At 40.4% G+C, this 16,566-nt stretch overlaps 6 protein-coding genes and 1 long non-coding RNA gene across 7 annotated transcripts; 2 read left to right on the top strand and 5 right to left on the bottom strand.

The window, feature by feature from the left end:
- Positions 1-473: 473 nt before the first annotated feature.
- LOC145700968 (protein phosphatase ppm-1.G-like) lies at positions 474-2,821 on the bottom strand. The gene is made up of 9 exons (XM_081778192.1): positions 2,687-2,821; positions 2,381-2,558; positions 2,116-2,330; positions 1,721-2,073; positions 1,496-1,673; positions 1,297-1,447; positions 1,140-1,250; positions 910-1,092; positions 474-808 (listed from the first exon to the last, which is right to left on the bottom strand). The coding sequence occupies exons 1-9, from the start codon at positions 2,813-2,815 to the stop codon at positions 669-671; spliced, it is 1,638 nt and encodes a 545-aa protein (XP_081634318.1). The 5' UTR covers positions 2,816-2,821; the 3' UTR covers positions 474-668.
- A 6-nt stretch (positions 2,822-2,827) lies between these two features.
- LOC145700967 (cilia- and flagella-associated protein 263-like) lies at positions 2,828-3,837 on the bottom strand. Its single transcript, XM_081778191.1, has 5 exons — positions 3,725-3,837; positions 3,438-3,581; positions 3,314-3,392; positions 3,083-3,267; positions 2,828-3,033 (listed from the first exon to the last, which is right to left on the bottom strand). The coding sequence occupies exons 1-5, from the start codon at positions 3,731-3,733 to the stop codon at positions 2,923-2,925; spliced, it is 528 nt and encodes a 175-aa protein (XP_081634317.1). The 5' UTR covers positions 3,734-3,837; the 3' UTR covers positions 2,828-2,922.
- A 501-nt stretch (positions 3,838-4,338) lies between these two features.
- On the bottom strand, positions 4,339-8,400 carry LOC145700966 (alpha-soluble NSF attachment protein-like). Its single transcript, XM_081778189.1, has 7 exons — positions 8,267-8,400; positions 5,536-5,876; positions 5,369-5,449; positions 5,203-5,321; positions 5,049-5,162; positions 4,926-5,005; positions 4,339-4,879 (listed from the first exon to the last, which is right to left on the bottom strand). The coding sequence occupies exons 1-7, from the start codon at positions 8,388-8,390 to the stop codon at positions 4,863-4,865; spliced, it is 876 nt and encodes a 291-aa protein (XP_081634315.1). The 5' UTR covers positions 8,391-8,400; the 3' UTR covers positions 4,339-4,862.
- Positions 8,401-9,307: 907 nt separating this feature from the next.
- On the top strand, positions 9,308-10,139 carry LOC145704149 (uncharacterized). Its single transcript, XM_081781588.1, has 3 exons — positions 9,308-9,678; positions 9,728-9,901; positions 9,943-10,139. The coding sequence occupies exons 1-3, from the start codon at positions 9,323-9,325 to the stop codon at positions 10,118-10,120; spliced, it is 708 nt and encodes a 235-aa protein (XP_081637714.1). The 5' UTR covers positions 9,308-9,322; the 3' UTR covers positions 10,121-10,139.
- A 559-nt stretch (positions 10,140-10,698) lies between these two features.
- LOC145705452 (uncharacterized) lies at positions 10,699-11,315 on the bottom strand. Its single transcript, XR_014134592.1, has 3 exons — positions 11,216-11,315; positions 11,107-11,158; positions 10,699-10,797 (listed from the first exon to the last, which is right to left on the bottom strand). It is a non-coding gene; the product is annotated as an uncharacterized LOC145705452 (long non-coding RNA).
- A 290-nt stretch (positions 11,316-11,605) lies between these two features.
- On the bottom strand, positions 11,606-13,994 carry LOC145705014 (uncharacterized). Its single transcript, XM_081782466.1, has 8 exons — positions 13,938-13,994; positions 13,610-13,699; positions 13,143-13,533; positions 12,851-13,072; positions 12,457-12,584; positions 12,143-12,344; positions 11,771-11,916; positions 11,606-11,733 (listed from the first exon to the last, which is right to left on the bottom strand). Exons 1-8 carry the CDS (start codon positions 13,992-13,994, stop codon positions 11,683-11,685), a joined length of 1,287 nt encoding a protein of 428 aa, XP_081638592.1. The 3' UTR covers positions 11,606-11,682.
- A 1,044-nt stretch (positions 13,995-15,038) lies between these two features.
- On the top strand, positions 15,039-16,145 carry LOC145702419 (uncharacterized). The gene is made up of 6 exons (XM_081779643.1): positions 15,039-15,178; positions 15,221-15,328; positions 15,616-15,670; positions 15,736-15,792; positions 15,837-15,917; positions 15,958-16,145. The coding sequence occupies exons 1-6, from the start codon at positions 15,163-15,165 to the stop codon at positions 16,112-16,114; spliced, it is 474 nt and encodes a 157-aa protein (XP_081635769.1). The 5' UTR covers positions 15,039-15,162; the 3' UTR covers positions 16,115-16,145.
- The last annotated feature ends 421 nt before the right edge of the window (positions 16,146-16,566 follow it).

The raw sequence follows: 16,566 nt of genomic DNA, 5'->3' as shown, positions 1-16,566 counted from the left end.
CGCGCTGCCCAAAAAAGGGGCCACTCGCTCGACGGGTGAATCCTTGGCCAAATCAATAGGGAGTCCACGCCTGGGCGACTCTTAGGGTCGTCAAAAATATCTTTATTTTAAAAAAGCTTTTTGGCTAACAGCCAATTATTTTTCTCGTTCTCTGATAGTGGATAATAGGCATATTTTCCCGAGTTTATTATATTTTTAAATATCTTATTTTTATAGCACATGAAAATAAAATATTTAAAAATAATATAGACTAGGAAAAGCATGCCTATTATCCACAATCTGAGAAAAAAAGAACATAACTGGCTGTTAGTCAAAAAGCGCTTTAAAATTAAAAAATTATTAATTAAATAAATTCTTTGTGAAAATTTCAAATATTTTTTTTACTTAATGAATTTACAACATCGAGGAATTCGACCAGTGCTTTGACCATTTAGGTAGCATTTACTGAGTTGAATTTCATCTCTGAGTTTTTTTCGTTGAATGAAATATTTTATTTATCTAGTAATAAACATGTTTTGTGAGAATAAAAAAAACTGCGGCAGTGTGTGCAAAAATATCTTGATATTCAATTTTATCTAATTTTTGATGCCTATTTTTGGTGCCATTTTTCTTCGGTAAGTGTTGTGCAGTGACAGATGAACAAAAAATTTATCTGGAAGATCTTTTTTTCATGAAGATTCGCGTGGAACTTGCGACTGTGGGAAGTCCACTTTTTCTGAGACGACTGGTTGGCCAGCTGCTGGGTTGTACGTTTCGTTCTTGAAGTCTACTATCACACAGGTCATGTTATCGCACCCTGTTCCATCACTTTTTTCCGAGGATTTCAGATGAGTTTTTCAGGTCTTATTTTTGGCTCTTTTTTGTAAGAGAAGCCATTGATCGTTAATTATTCTTTTTGAAATCCTTGGCCATCAGTATCGGGCGCTAGAATCAAGTCAAACAGCTCTTGAATAATTTCCGACATTTTGACATCCTTTTGGATTCGATCTCTGACGAATTCGACCCCTTCTTGAGAAGTCATCGAGTTCCAAATGCCGTCGCAGGCGATGATCATGAACTCGTCCTCATCGGTCCAGTCATGCACCGTAAAATCTACCAATCAAGCGGTTCAAAGGTAAATTCTAGCGCTTCTTTTTTACCTGGTTTGGCAGTGACCATTTGTTGAAAAAGGGGCAGTTTTCGATTTTGCTTGTATTGGTGATCGCCAAAAGCTCGGGAAAGATTTAACCCGCCTTTGACTCGTCCATCAGCTAAATCAATGAAATCAACGAGGAGTACAACGAATCAAGAACTTACGGGTAAGAAAACCACCAGCAGCTTTTATTCGCGAGAGCTCCTCTTCATCCTCTGGTTTGTGGTCGAAAGAAAGCTCAATAGCTTTCCCGCCGCGAGAAAGAACTCCTCGGGAATCACCGATATTTGCTGTGATGATCTTCTTCGTCTTGTGCTAAAGAAAGAGGGATTCAATAGGGAAATGAAAGGGGTAGAAAAATACATTGACGAGTGTGACCACAGCGGTGCAGCCAGAGTCCTGTCCACAAATTTCTTGGTTCGCCGCGTTTTGATCTATTTCCGGAATGTCCTGGTAGTCTGAGTTTTCAGAGTCGGTCGAGCTTGCGTCGGAATGATCTTCAAAGACGACGCCGCCTTCTCCATCTTCGTTGTTTGCCTCGCTACAAGTTTCATTAAAAACTTCAATATTTCAAAATTGGAAACTTACGCAAGGCGTTTTTGTCGCTCTTCAGCGGATAATTCCGTTCTGGATTTTCTTGCCGGAGGGACGTAGTCAAACTCAACGCTGCTAGAAGATTCCTCCGCTCGTCGTTTTTGTGCTCGTCCGTCGCCGTCCTCAGAGACTTCCTTGACTTCCCCTGCCTCTTTTTCCTCTTCCTTGACATCGAGATTTTCGATTTTCGGATCGCTTTCACTCTTTGCCACAGGGTTTCCACCCGTTTCTCCGTTTTGATCTTCGGCCTCTTCGTCTTCTTCCTCTGATCCATCAGATTCATTCTCGCATGCTTCTTCCCACATCGCCAGGGCAAGTGCTATGGCATCTTTTTTCATACCCTCCGACTGAAGAAAATTATCATTATTTCCTCTATTCTTTCTTTTTACCGATCCCTCTCCAGACGCATCCTCCGGCAATTCAAAGCCAACTGGGGTTCCTGGCCCTCCATACTTCGCAATAAGCTCTTCTCGCGACAATTCCATGTCCAAATTCAGCTCATTAACCTCGTCTTGCATCTCCTCCTCGTCTCGTAGCATTGGGCAATCTTTCTTCGCGATCTCATGGAGCTTTTTGACCACTTCTTTGTCCGTTATTCGCTTGTCTATTTGTCAGAAAAATGCTTTATGAAAAACATCGTCTCTAAAAACCCACCGTGCGCATGGAAGATAATGCTCAATGCCTCCTTTATTTCTTCCACATCATCCGTGTTGATGTCTTTAAACTTCTCGACAATCGACTTTGGGAGATGCTCTCCAGTCCACTCTGCTACTTCATGACCACCGTGGCCATCGTAAACCGCAAACAATGAAATATCCTTCATCAGCTCTAACTAGAACAAATTTTACAAACAGAACTACTCGATCAGTAAGATTTGATCGGGTTTAATACCCGGTGTAAATAGAAAGTCGCGAAGATAAGATTCCCGAGCCCAGAATAGGTTCCCTAATAGGGACTTACAATAGCATTATGCGCATCTTCTTGAGTGATTCTCCATCCTTGCATCGCACCCGCTGAGACTCGGAGGCCACATCCTTCTAGGTCTTCGAGGTCTGTTTCTGTCTTGGGCTTTGGTAGATAACAGCCCATTTCACGATTTCTAAAAAAAATAGTTTATTAAATAGAAAACTATATATCGAAGGGAGAAGATCAGTAAAGTAAGTTTAAAATGGAGCAGCTAGGGTAGATTGTTGATTCTAGCGCTTTTTCACGGGAGATTGAGCGGCATGAAGCTGGCTACGGAGGGATTTGTTGGCTCCTTCGGCGATGGCGACTTTTCTTTTCCACTCGTAGAGTTCTTTTTCAAGCTAGAAAGATAATAAAGAATGAAGGGAGAAAGAAACGCGGGTGTCTTACCGCATCAGTCTCTTGCGACTGCTTGATATAGTCGTAGACTTCCGGCACGGTGTAGGACTTCATCTCAGTCCGGATGCCTCGAAGTCCTTCTCGTTGCTTTTCGATGTCTTTCTTGACGAGTTGAGATTCCTTTTCAACCTTTTCTCGGTCGGAAACGATGCTCAAAACTCGCTGCTGCAGCTTCACTGCAAAAGAAGATCAATTTCTAGCGATTAAGGTCAGTTAATTTACCTTGAAGCTTGAGAGCCGCTGCCAGATCAGTTTTTCTTTTGAGAAGCGAGTCGTTCAGTCGACCAGCTTTCATTTTCGCCTTAGTAAAAGTGTCAAACTTTCTTTTTCAGAAAGATTTTTTTACCTGAATCATTTCTTTATTTTTCTCGTCAAGGGAGATCTGGTACTCGGTATTTTCAATTTCGAGCTGATCAAAGTCGATCTTCGTCATTGTCTCGCCAGATTCCTCCTTTGATTTGAGACTGTGGTTCGCTCGTCGCAAGTTTTCCTGAAAAAAATGATTACTGATTTGATTCTTTGGATTTCGAACTTTGTTTGATTGAAGTTTAAGTTTGAGCTTTCCGATTTGAAGATCTTGTTTTTCAAGACGATCCTGCTCGAAGCGGATGAACTTGTCCCCATTTCGCTTACCTTTGTCATCTTTTCTTGGCTTTTCAAATATAAACTGGCTACCTACTGCCGGAGAAACAATACTGGACTCGTATTCTAGAGATTTTCAATTTTGAAAAGCCAAAAATCCTTTTACACTGGTCACGGCTCGGTCAAATTCGAACTCGTGCTTGTGAATGTCGAGGAGTCTTTCTTCCAGCTGTTTCATTTCGCATTCGATTTGCTCTTTCGCCAAGATATGCGCCTTCTCCACTTTTTGCATTTCCCCGAGGAGGTCGTTTTGCAATCTTATCGTGATCTCAATTTTTTGGGCAAAATTAAGCTTTTCTTTCTTCGGTTCACCACGTTTTTTCTTTCTCGAGCTGGTTCTTTCGACGATTTCTGATGTTGGGAGTATTCCATCCAGGTTAATCTTTTCCGCAAATGTTTCCAAGAAGAGTAGCTCTTTCGAGAGGAAGGCGAGGTCGTCTTTCATCAGCTGCACTTGCTCTAGAATCTCATCTGTCGTGAGGGCGTCCACGTCAACTTCGGTAAAAACAGTCGACGCGTTGGTTTCCAAATCATAGCTGGTTCGGAAGGATTGGCCGGAAATGCTACCGCTGGGCATTTGACTGAAAGAGGAAAATTCTAGCGCGTTTTTGATAGGATGTTATAATTACTACACACAGGTAGATAGAAAAAAAGGAATAGTTGTCATATTGCATCGATATAATTTTGAACAAAAAAACGAAGTTCTCATTTTAACTGGACTCGGAAATCTGTGTAAGAACCTGAGTCAGGGCCTTGAAAGAGCTCCTGAGAACGCCGCGTAGCTGACTCAGGTTTTTAACACAGGTTTGCGAGCCTAGGAGATAGTTAATTACTAAAAGCTTGCTGGATTTCAGTACATAAGGAACCCATTTTTTCCCTGATAAAAATGGAAAATGGCACAGTATCTATTCATTCCTGTATAGTCCCGTACTGTATCTGGTTTGAAACGAAAGAAAAATGATTGAACAGATCAGAACATGAAGAATTTTTTTGGTTTTTTAGAACGAAAAAGTAGTAATATGAATGCGTGGTAGAATAGTGGTATGAATAAGGTTTGAAAAAAATGACGAGGTTGTTGGAGGAACGGAAGGATTTTTTCTTCTTGAAGTTGAGAAAGTGGGGATTCTTTTCAGAGAATATCAGCTTCTGGAAAGGTTTAGCATAACTTGAATTAAAGAAAGGAGGGCCTTACCGTCCGTGGACTGGAGACGCTTTTTGATAGCCAGGAGAATCGCGGTGAGCCAAGTGTCAATTCTCGATACAGAATCGTACCTGTAAAGAAGAATTCGTTATGGAGCGTTTTTTCGCGACTTACTTTTTGACAGCGTCGGTATAATCATCAATGTTGTTCTTTTCCGCTGCTTCAAGAAGTTCCTTCAAGAGCGCTGCTTCTCTTGTATCGATGAAAGTTGGGAAAACACCCTCGTATCTGAAAGAAATGATTGCTGGGAAAACGAAAGATAGCGTACCTTTCGATGGCATTTCTAGCGTCGTCGGTGTTTAGGCAAAATCGGCAAAGGGCGGCTTTGAAGAAATATTCTTTTGCGGAGTATTTTAGCAGGGGCGTTTCACATGCACTCATAGCGACCTGGGAGGGGAGTTTTAAGGGGGTGCTCGATGATAAAGAAGTTTTACCTTTTCGAAGATATGCGTGGCTTCTTCGTACTGTTTGTTCGATGCGTACATGGAAGCAGCTTTTAGGTCGCATTTATTCGCCTAAATTTGAATGAATAGAGGTCTAAAATGAGGCATCAAGGGTTGAAAAATGGCTGTTGATTTTGAGGTAAAGGTTCCAACGGTACCTGACTTTGTTGCTCCTCTCCTCTGAAAATCTGCGCCGCTTTCGTGTAATGTTCAATCGCCGTTTCCGCCATTTCTGCTTCTGCTTCCCAAATTTCCCCGAGCGTTACATGCTGCTTCGCCACCAAATTAACCCGCCCAAGATCAATGTACACTTCGATGGCACGGGAGAGGCAATGAGAAGCGCGCTTGGGCTCTGCTTTTCGCCAACAGTTGCCAGCTTCGACGAGATTTTGCGCGGCTTCGTGGCGGTTTTGCAGCTTTTCGAGCTGGATTGTTGCTGCTTTCTCGTACATTTCCCCAGCGTCACTCCAGCTTTGCGCGATTTTGAAACGAGAACCGGCTGAAAAATGGCGTTAGTTTATCAATCGAGAAGCCGCTTGCGGCTTCGAGTAAAACAGCAAAAAGAGCCGCGACGAGCGCGGCTTCAATTGCATTTTAAAATCACCGCAAGTTTATCTTTTATTTTGGCTCAGCAACCTGTGTAGAAAACCTGAGTCAGGATCCAGAAAACGCATTTTAAGGGTGTCCCCAATGATCGGATTCGACTAATCTTAGTCTGATGACCAAATTTTTTTGAGTTAATTAAAGGAAGCTGATTCTAGAGCTTTTTTCAGATCTGAAATATCTCATCTGATTCTCGAGATATTACTGTTTCTTTGACAGCGCTAATGCATTACGGCTCGATAGAAATGCACTGTAAAAAGTGTCATTTTCAAACTTTCGATTTTATATATCGACCTGTATATTTTCTGAGAGCTTGAAAAATTCTCTATTCAATGATACCTATATCAATACGATAGCACAAATTTTTCACTTTCAAACAGTGCGCCAAAAGTCGCAAACACCTGCACTTTGGCGCCGGAAAAGGGATTAAGGGTCTTATCAACGCAAAATCTGAGCGTACCGGGAGATTGAAAAAAGATCAAACTATTATCCCTGTAAAAATGAGAAAAATTGAATTTCAGGAACAGCGCTAGAATCGAGCTCAAACTTCAGCAAAATCGTTACTTCAAAGAATGCATCGTATCTGATGCATACAGATAAATTTTAAAAATCCGTCAAATTTATGGCATAGAGGAGCGTTCAAGGAATCAGGATCTGGTCGAAATTTAAAAATTGAATTTGTAGAACTCGAGAAAAACGATCTCAAAGATTGGTCAGAATAGAAAAATCAGAACTCTTTGAAGAAGCGGTAGGGGATTAAAAGATTACAATTTCAAAATTCTGCCAAATTTATGGCATAGAAAAGGGTCTAAATAATAATGAATATATTTCTTTTAGCCGAAAAGCCTTCAGGAAGTCCTCTAAAAAATAGCTCAAAGTATAGCCTGTTTTAAAAAAATCGTTGGGGACACCCTTAAGGGATCCCCCCCTGTTTTTTCAAGTATTTGATAAGGGTCTATATTTGGTATTTTCAGATTCCTCGTGTTCTGAGGATCATTTTGATGTATCATTTGACCCCTTTACGAACATCTTTCCTCAAAATATAAGCCTTCAAAGATTTCAAAAATGCATGTAAATTGTACTTAGCGTAAAAATCAGATGTTTTTTCGGTTTTTCAATGTCATCGAAATAAGACATATAAGGGGTCAATCGACAGCTTAGAACGCACTGGAAAAGAATATTATAACCGCACTAGAAATATCAGCCTTATATTGGCGCAAGAGAGCAAAAAAACACTAAAAATCGCCATAAATGGGTACATTTGGTTGTTCTTAAAGAAATTTTTTTATTACTTGACCAAATAAATTCTCTGTACTAGAAATCAAAGATTAGGCTTCATCCTATCTGTATCTGTTTTTAGATCGTGTTTATCTAAGCCCAAGTCGGCTGAATTTCGAGTCAAAAATAGCCTAAAATGGCCCTTTTTCGAAATTTTCGAACTTTGACGCCTCCTAGTGGAAGGTTTGCCTTGAGCAAAAAACTTATCTGTACTAGAGAATAGCGGATAGCAGATGAATTACCATAAGAATTTTTTGGCCGAAAATTTTTTTTGCGAGTTATCACTTTATTCTGAAAGCCCATATCAGAATAAGTGGATTCCCAAAATTCTAGCGCCCGATGACGTCATTATGACGTCAGAAAAGATGATTTTATCATCAAGATAGGCAAAACTTTTTAACCGTTTTTGAGAGGGTTCTTGTTTGAAATTCGTGTTTTTCTTTTCAGAATATTGTTCAGCATGAAAAACTGAATAATCACCCGACATTAAACCGTCCGATATCGTAGTTAACCGACCGGTAATTTCGCCGGTTAAAAATAAAACCGGTCGGTTCGATGAAATATTGCTGGGTGATTGTTCAGTATTTCGTGCTGAACAAGATTCTAAAAAGAAAAAAATGAATTTCAAACAAAATCCATGTCAAAAACGGTTAAAAAGTTTCATCATTTGGGGCCTTTTTTTAACCTTAAATCATCATTAATGACGTCATAATGACGTCATTAGGCGCTAGAAATTTGGGAATCCACTAATTCTGATGCGGGCTTTCAGAATATAGTGATAACTCGAAAAGAAATTTTCTGCCCAAAAAATTCTTATGGTAATTCATCAGCACCTGGGCTATCCGTAGAGCTATTATACGCCCCAATTCATCTGCCCAAATCGGCTGAATTTCCAGTTGAAAATGGCCAAAACGGGGGCCCTCACTTAGGTTTTCTACAGAAGTTGCTGAACTCATACTGAAAAATAAAATTCCGGTTTTCTTTTTTGCAATTTTGTAAAAAATTCACCTTGAGTATAAAGTTCGCATGCTTCTTCCAATTTGTTTCCGCCCCCAAAGATCTTCGAAAGAAATCCGCCAGAGGAAGATGCTAATTTGTCTGCTTCTTCTTTTAATTTCTGTGGATCGCTCATTTCTGCACTTTTTCTGAATAAAAAGTGATGAAGAGGGAGAAAAAGGAGGTGTTGAAAAATTTAGAAACAGGCGAATAGGGAGTTGACTACTCGTAGTTAATCAGAAAATATTGATTTTCGATTTATGATGGCTCGTATACAAGAAAGAAGGGATTGAAAAGACAAGTTCAAGGGACGCTTCAAGCTAATAGCGGAGATATTTTATAAATATCGATTATAAATTATAATTTTTCTATTTGTCAATTCTTTATTTTTTCTTCTCTCGGTATTTGTTTAATATTTTTCCTGTACTTAAAATTCTCATGAAAGAAGAAATTCTAGTGCTACTGAATTCTAATTTTAGAATTTTTCATTAAATTTTGCGAAAGTGATTTCTCTTTTGCGTGCGCTGCGCTCCTCCGACTGCGTGGGAAAGAAGCGTGAGTCCTCCGAAATGATGGAAGAAAGAAGAATACTGGAAAATATGAAGGATAAAAAAGAGTGATTTAGTCTTTCTGAACTTCAGCGCTTCTGAGTTCTTTACTGGCACTGACACTTTCCGATTCACAATGAACCGGGTTTATCGGAGATATAAATCAAGATTTTAATGAGCAATGCTTATGTTCATAAGTTGATAATTAGCGAATCAGTTAGCTAATTAGGGCTAAATTTCGTTCAAAAAAGACCTTTAATCGTTGTATAAGCAGAAAAATGATATGCAAATGACGCAGAAAATGATCGGTAAAGACGCTACGCGTGCATTAATTTCTCGAAAAAAATTATCGAAGGCCGGAAAGAACAATGTTCATGATGGGCCATGTAACATGGCTTCAATTCAAAGCGTGAAATTCAAGCAGCGCCATCATTAAATTTTACATCTTCGCGATCTATAAATAGCCCACTGTCTGAAAACGTGGAAAATTATTGTTAAGAAAAAACTTGACAAAAAAAGCATGAAAATAATTTGTGTTTTCGGAGCAGGCCTCTCGTTTGCCTCCTCAATCAAAAACCTCCTCGCCGACCACAATGCAACCTGCGATTTTGCCTTCGACACAAGCATTCACCAACAACCGTCCAACTTTGAAAACGCTCGTTTTTATTCTTTCGCGCTGGTTCAAAATTCGAATATTGTGGTGAACTTCATGAACGAAGAAATGCGATCGACAGTTTGCGCTGGCGCCTTTGACCAGATGAATGAGGAGCTTTCTTCGCGATCAGGAGAGGTAACAAGGGCGGAGATTCCAGACTGGTTCGAGTCGAAAGATTTGGGCAATGGGCAGCATCAGATTCGATATTGCTGCGAGCCAAGGTATTGAATCAAAACTCAAGAGGGACCAGTAAGAAAAGCCATCTTTTAGCGCTCTGAAAGACCCAATTGATGAGTTGGATAGACTGACTTCTTCTTGGGCTGAATCCCTCTGGGCTGATGATGAGTTTATCGTCGACAACGTCAATTACATCAAAAAACGACTCCTTCGTGATTACAACAAGAAAATCAAAAAAGGCTTTGCTCTTACTGAAGCACTTGAATTGTAAGTCTTTTCGAAAAGCACAGACTTTTAACCATTTCTAGCCCAATCATGGAAGCTTCAAACAACTGCGAAAAAGCCCTGGTATTCACGAATGTCTTGAAAAATTGGTCCAGCGTGCACAACTTTAACTACCACAGAAAACTCGACAAGAAGCATCAAAAACTGGTTGTCGAAATTGACAATCTTTTTGACGAACTTGAATTTGCCTACTGCATGTAAATAAAAAGACGCTACTATATTGCTGATTATTCTTTGTGTTTATTGACGGAGAAATCAGGGCTGGGCTTGGTCACCTGTGTAAAAAGCCTGAGTCAGGGTCTGAAAGATCTTTCATGAAAAGCCGGAGACCCTGACTCAGGTTTTCTACACAGGTTGCCGACCCCAAAACCAGGAATCAACTAGAAGAGAGTTTTCATGACAATTTTGTCCGGTCTATGCTCTAAGAATCGATTAGTCTCAGAATTGACAAGATTACTTACTGATATGGATATCTGCCAAATGAGACAAGGCTTCGAAAAAATCTTCCTGGTTCTTTAAAATTTCCTATCTGTTTCTGAAATTGCTTCTTTCTTACCTTGATTGGGTGGGGTTCAAAAGCTCGAAACTTTCCAAAAGCACTGGCAAAAATGCTCAGAAAAATGCTGATCTTCATCCTTTCTGTCTCAATTTTAGACTGCTCTGGATCGAAAAAGATGATACCGCTCGTATGCCAAGAAGAATGTCAGTAAAATGCCATAAATAACGGATTTATCTGTGGATTTCTCTGTCTAATGCCCCGGATTGTCAAATATTTTATGTATAAAATGTGCGTTTATTGAGTGAGAAGAAATGAATTGAGAATAAAAGGTTTTCGTCCTAGAAAAGTGTCGGGATGACAATTCTTCGCGGCTTCTTTTCTATTGAATGTTTTATGCTTTTATACTCGATCGCGATTCTCCTATCTGCCCGACTGATTTTCGCTGGAATTCCGGTTCTTTTCGAAAAAACTACGGAAATTCGAGAAGCCGCCTGCGGCTTCAAGTAAAATATTTAAGCCGCGCTTCGCGCGGCTTTTCCGTTATATTTTACTGAGAGCCGCAGGCAGCTTTTCGACTTTCTGAACTTCAGACTGAAATGAATTTCAATTCTGAAGTCATTTCGGGAAGAATTTCAATTCCAGCGAAATTCGGTCGGGCAGCTTTGAGAATCGCGGTAATTAGACTTACCCATTCGCATATCCGCCAGTTTAGACAACGCTTGGAAAAAATCTTCCTCGCTCTAAATTGTATATGAATTCAGATCATATTTTACCATTGAATTTTCTCTCAAGTTTACCTCGATAGATCGCGGCTCAAAGCCCGAAAACTGGCCAAGAGAGTTTGCAGAGCTCAAAGCAAAAAGAAAGAAGCTCAAATTCATGTTTTTTCACTTTCAGGTTTTCGACTGCACTGGATGGAGAAAAAACTTGTTATATAGGTCGACAGTAATGCCAGTGGAATGACATTCCCATGCGGTTTACCTGTTTAAATCATTAGAGCATCATTTAAAATTCTTTCCCGCATATTACTTCGGTAAAAAACAGCATGAAAACAGGCTGGTCGCTAATTATTAATTCATAATTATTAAAGTAAAAATGGCTGTGAAATGATTTTGAACGTTCCATTTATTTATTATTAATAAGAATAAAACATTTGAAAATATTTTATATGTTACATATAATATGTACAGTGATTGAGCTTGAAAATAGTAAGTTTGAGCAAGTTGAAATTTGGCATCATTCATTTCGAAGATTTATCTGTTGATTATTGATCATCTCCGAAACCCGCTCGATGTTTTGCAAGCATCATTGCGTCCTGAAGAGGGTTAGGAAGGTTTGAGGGAATCTCTTACGTTTTGAAAGTCTTGAGGATACTGTAGGTCGGTGTTGTCGTGGCTTTCGAAGCCTCCTCGAACCCCGAGAGTTTGGTCGCGAGGTAGTGTGCTGAAATCCCGCCCGTACGGGTCCATGTCCATTCCATAAGGATCTCCTCTCATATCTACAACGAAAGATCAAAAAAGAAGGACTTAGAATGGGGAGGGGTATGGAACCGACAAAAAATTTCGACAAATTTTGCATGGAAATTTTCAACCAATCAGATGCTCGGATTCGACTCATCGGCCAATCAGAGGCCAAGTAGCCACCCGTGCAAAATTTGTCGAAATTTTTTGGCGGTTCCTGTCGCAACTCCCTTTGAAATCATAGAAGATAATCATAAAACTCACCATCCTGCTGAAATCCCCGTTGAAGACCGTCATTTCGATGGCTGAGCGTGGCAAGAGGCTGCGGATTATCCATAATCTGTGGGTGCGACCCTTCGTACGGCTCGTTGTATTGCATTTGACCGCGGTATCCAATGCGCTCACCGTAATCCAGTTCGCGCGAATTCATCTGAGAGCGGTGAGCAAGTGTGTTGAAATCACCCTCCTTGGAAAAAATATTTTCAAGGAGATTTCAATTCAAACGAAAAGATGACCATCTTTTCGATAATCCAATCAAATCAATTTCATATGTTTCTGTATGAAAAACCAACTCATACCATGTGTTGTTGTCCATGAAGATCAGAAAAGTCATTTCCGGAAATCGTATTCGGCTTCGTAGTTCGATCGATTGGAGGACCCTCTGCTTCCTTTTCTGCCTTCGTTTTTGAGTCAGAGTTTTTCTGGGCTAGAAAAGAGGTTGAAAAAGAAAATGGTGGAAAACCTGAGTCAGGCTCTGAAAGATCACCAAGGAAAAGCCGCGCAGCGGCTTTTTTAAAAACGAAGTCGCATAGCGGCTTTGCCAAATTGCTTTTTCAATCAACTTTCAAATTCTAGCGTAGCCGCTTCGCGGCTTCATTAAAAAAAACCGCTGAGCGATTTTTCCTTGGTGATATTTCAGAGCCTGTCTCAGGTTTTCAACAAATGTTGCGGAACAGAGATTTGAGGACAAACCTTCAGCTTCTCGCTCTGCTTCGGCAGACATATACTCGCTGTGAGCTTGATAAGCGAAGAATGCAGAGATGCCAAACGAGATTCCAGCAAGGGTACCGATTGCGCCAGCTGCTTGGAGAGCCCCGATGCCTCCGTTGTTTCCCCAGGCGGCGAGGGAAGTGATGACGGTGATGAGAAAGAGGAGGAAATAAGCGAGCATTCGGACGAAGGTGAATTTGAAGGCTGAGAGAATTTTTAGAATAAAGCGAGGGAAATTGAGCTGTTTTCCCGAGAAATCGTTGAATAAACTTACATCCAAGTTGATCCGGCGCGCCGCTGGTACTAAAATCATTCACCAAGAAAAACGCATTCGCTGCAGTTCCAGCGAGCCAGAGGAAGATCTGAAACTTAAACGGAGCTCCGGGTGATCCACCGGCGACGGCGGCAATCATCATTATCAGAAGCAGGGCAAAATGGGACAATCGGACAAGGCCGGCGATGCTTTTGAGGTCGTCGAGGTAGAGTTCATATTTCCAGAAATTGAAGGTCGGTCGCATCGGTTCGCCCGTTTCCGGGTCTTGTTTGTCTTGTTCTGGGTCGGAATGGTCGCCCACGATTGGTTCCCGGGAATTAATGCTGTCAAAGCGACCGAAATCAGTCGGAACAGCAGAAAGTTCTAGCGCCGTTTTGGCCTCCTGTTCGTACTGGGTTGATAGAGGTGGAAATAAAGCTCGAGCAAATGAAAAATAGAAGCAACCCGAATCTATTGCGCTGGACTGCCGAGGATTTGAGCATTTCAATATCGATAAGTTGCTGGTTCAAATCTGCAAGCTCGTTTTGGAGCGCGGTTACGTCGGCGGTCACGATGCCCTTTTAGAATTTGAGGTTAAACTTGGTCTTTAGATTTATTCGAGAGAAATTGAGACTTTCTAACAATTATGTCTTTTCTAAAATGGAACATCATTATTATGCAATAATCCTAGGACAAACCCCTTTTTACAAGAAAATATAAATGACTTTCAGTTCATATTTTGTGGTTGGTTATTAATTTTCTGGCAATTTAAAATTAAAAAAAAAAAAAAAAAAATTAAAAAAAAAAAAGTTTTACCCTGTTTTCTCTGGCAATTTCAACCGATTCTTCATTAAATTTCCTCTCCTCTTCCATTTCACTTCACAAGCTCTATCTCAAATTTCTCAAGAAAAATGCTGAAAAAAATCTAGCCCGGAAAGAATGTTCTCACATTCTTCATAATCGCATTCCAAAATCTCCTTTTTCCGGCACTTCCCAGTCAATTGAACCCTTATCAGCGCCATAAAAAGCGCGCTGGCGGTGTAGTAAACATGGCGCTATTTTTTAAACCCCTTTTTAGTACTATTCCTTGCGGATTTTTCGGACAAAAATGATGATCTTTCCGACCCGTTCCTTGAAGACGATCCATGGTTTGTCCAGTCATTTGGCCTTCTGCGGCCATTTATGGCCGTCTTCCTTTTCTCTGCTCTTTTTTCTTGAAAAATGAAAGATTTGAAAAAATTATGTTGATTGTGATGTCTTGAAGAGGTTGGTGGGTACTCAGCAGAAAGGATTCTAGCGCTCGAAGAATGATGGAACGCGCGGCGTAGTGCGCGCGGATTGGCGCAATCGCCGACCGGTCAGAAAAGGGACGCGCCACCGCCACCGGCAAATAGTTCTTTTGCAAGAGTGAGTTACGTGCACCTCCCGCCTGTACTCCAAAATTACGATTGGGTGTGGTCAGCTTTTGACAGTGGAAGTAACAGACTTTCTAAATCAGAAAAAGGGCCACTTTTGCTTTGTCTTTCCGGCATTAGGCGGTATTTTGTGGCTCAAGACGGCAATAAGCGGCAGCAGGCGGCAGTCTTTCGTGAGCTTTAATCGATTGTTAATTATAATTTAAATAATTTTTATAAATTAAAAAAATAATATATTTTGAATTAAATAAATAATAATTTATTATTTTAATCTATTTTCAAAGATATTTCTGACCCGGACTCAGGTTTTCTACACAGGTTGCCGAGCAAAGCTTAAAATAAAATATTCATTCGAAAAATTGCGCGGCTGTATCTTGAACTTGATGCTACTGAAAAGCTCATGGTAACAAAGCGCAGAGGCTTAGTTTTCCAGCAAGTGCGGTTGAGCTGGGCGGGGCGAATGAAAGAAATCTGTCTCAGTCGTCAGAAGTTTTGTTGGGAGAGCTCTCGAGTTTGTTCCGTTTTTTGGGCAGCGCAACAATCTCTTATTTTTATTTGAAGAGCTTACTATCGCTTCATTACGGGAGCCAGAGCGGAGGAAATTAGAGCAGAGATAAAGAGAGGAGATGGCTGCTAATGCAGGTAAAACGAGTTCTTTTGCATGTTTGAGGACGTTTTTCCAAGCGCTTGGGATTCTGAGACGGACAGAGAATGTGGCAAAAGTGTGGAAAGAGCTTGATGTGGATGCGAACAGATTTGTCAATATCAAAGAATACAGGGATAGAACTGAAGGTGTTTAAAATCTTGGGCCTAGATTCTCGGCTCGCCAACCTGTGTAGAAAACCTGAGTCAGTATCAAACGACCTCAAATAAAAGCCGCGTCGCAGATTTTTTGAATGAAGCTGCGATGAGGCTTTTCCAGGAGTTCAAATTTGACGTAAATAGTGATGTTGCAAAGCGGCTTCCTTTTTGAAAAAGCCGCTACGCGACTTTTCATTTAAGCTTTTCGGAACCTGAGTCAAGTCTCCTACACAGGATGCCGAGCTCAAAAACGAAATCGATTTTTCATGATTTTTTAGCTTTTCAATCAGCATCAGCACTTCATCTTCCACATTTGCACCTGAAATCAACAAGGAAAATTTTCAAAGAAAAAAATCTTCAAAGTGAACTTGAGCTTATCTTCTTGAAACTTTCGAAAGTGAGGAGCGCCAAAGAAATAAATCGAGAAGAGCCCTTCAGTCTTCTTACAGTTTAAGGTCAGCTTTGAAGCTTTTTGCACTTGAGTTTGAATTTTTTTCAGAGCAAAGAGTGGCTTCAAATATTGGCAAGGAACTAACAATAAGGATTATTGTCCGAAAGATCCTGTCAAGTCCAGATTCAGGTAACTTTTCCAGAGCTTTTGTGATGAAGAAAAATTTTAGTTTCGGAGAGCGCTTTAATTCTGGAAGATTTGGTTGCACAAATGATCGATATTACACAAACGGAGCGCAGAATTTGCATTACTGGTCCTCTGTTGAAAGTAAAATGACTCCGATCGGGTCGGGAGCGAGTCTGGCTGAAATTCGACGAAAATATTGAAAAATGCCAAATATACTTACTATAAATAATTGTTTATTAAAGATAGAATATAGATAATCAGGAACATGCTAAGGCAAAAATAATAACAGAAAATCGCTTATCATTATCTAAACAAGTAAAGGACAGGTTGTCTTCCTCAAGATACGGTTGAAGAGATCTTTAGCTTGGTCGAGTTAATTGTCAACGTTTTTCGTGATTCCTCTGTTTCTGATTCTGTCAAGGCAGACGAAATCATCGTAGAAGCCAAGGAGAGCATTGTAGAAAGTTTCAGCGGCAAGGCAAGGATCGTTTATTGAAATCGTTGGTTCAACAAAGTCTGGCGCGATTCCTTTTATAATGGTCTTTGATTTTTGCTCAGAAAAAGTAATGTTTGTCTGTAAGTGACCTTTTCCTGGACCAGCACCGGCGGGATTGACGCAGGGAGTTTCTACGTAATCGTTGAACCAGCCAAA

This window comes from Oikopleura dioica, chromosome PAR (genome assembly GCF_907165135.1).
Source record: "Oikopleura dioica chromosome PAR, OKI2018_I68_1.0, whole genome shotgun sequence".
Taxonomy (NCBI): domain Eukaryota; kingdom Metazoa; phylum Chordata; class Appendicularia; order Copelata; family Oikopleuridae; genus Oikopleura; species Oikopleura dioica.
The sequence above is the reverse complement of the archived record's forward strand: the minus strand, read 5'-3'. Positions and strand labels throughout refer to the sequence as shown.

Excerpts from the sequence above, each read along its gene's own strand:
- LOC145700968 (XM_081778192.1), bottom strand. The coding sequence starts at position 2,815 with ATGGGCTGTTATCTACCAAAGCCCAAGACAGAAACAGACCTCGAAGAC. Across the intron at positions 2,559-2,686 it reads AAGATGCGCATAATGCTATT|TTAGAGCTGATGAAGGATAT; the intron begins GTAAGTCCCTAT and ends AATTTGTTCTAG. Across the intron at positions 1,448-1,495 it reads CTGTGGTCACACTCGTCAAT|CACAAGACGAAGAAGATCAT; the intron begins GTATTTTTCTAC and ends CTCTTTCTTTAG.
- LOC145700967 (XM_081778191.1), bottom strand. Across the intron at positions 3,268-3,313 it reads AGCGGCTCTCAAGCTTCAAG|TGAAGCTGCAGCAGCGAGTT; the intron begins GTAAATTAACTG and ends CTTCTTTTGCAG. Across the intron at positions 3,034-3,082 it reads AGTCGCAAGAGACTGATGCG|CTTGAAAAAGAACTCTACGA; the intron begins GTAAGACACCCG and ends TTATCTTTCTAG.
- LOC145700966 (XM_081778189.1), bottom strand. The coding sequence starts at position 8,390 with ATGAGCGATCCACAGAAATTAAAAGAAGAAGCAGACAAATTAGCATCT. Across the intron at positions 5,450-5,535 it reads GAGAGGAGCAACAAAGTCAG|GCGAATAAATGCGACCTAAA; the intron begins GTACCGTTGGAA and ends ATTCAAATTTAG. Across the intron at positions 5,006-5,048 it reads TATACCGACGCTGTCAAAAA|GTACGATTCTGTATCGAGAA; the intron begins GTAAGTCGCGAA and ends TCTTCTTTACAG.
- LOC145704149 (XM_081781588.1), top strand. The coding sequence starts at position 9,323 with ATGAAAATAATTTGTGTTTTCGGAGCAGGCCTCTCGTTTGCCTCCTCA. Across the intron at positions 9,679-9,727 it reads CGATATTGCTGCGAGCCAAG|CGCTCTGAAAGACCCAATTG; the intron begins GTATTGAATCAA and ends GCCATCTTTTAG. Across the intron at positions 9,902-9,942 it reads CTTACTGAAGCACTTGAATT|CCCAATCATGGAAGCTTCAA; the intron begins GTAAGTCTTTTC and ends AACCATTTCTAG.
- LOC145705014 (XM_081782466.1), bottom strand. The coding sequence starts at position 13,994 with ATGGAAGAGGAGAGGAAATTTAATGAAGAATCGGTTGAAATTGCCAGA. Across the intron at positions 12,585-12,850 it reads AGCAGAGCGAGAAGCTGAAG|CCCAGAAAAACTCTGACTCA; the intron begins GTTTGTCCTCAA and ends CCTCTTTTCTAG. Across the intron at positions 11,917-12,142 it reads ACGGGGATTTCAGCAGGATG|ATATGAGAGGAGATCCTTAT; the intron begins GTGAGTTTTATG and ends CTTTCGTTGTAG.
- LOC145702419 (XM_081779643.1), top strand. Across the intron at positions 15,329-15,615 it reads ATACAGGGATAGAACTGAAG|CTTTTCAATCAGCATCAGCA; the intron begins GTGTTTAAAATC and ends ATGATTTTTTAG. Across the intron at positions 15,918-15,957 it reads CCTGTCAAGTCCAGATTCAG|TTTCGGAGAGCGCTTTAATT; the intron begins GTAACTTTTCCA and ends GAAAAATTTTAG.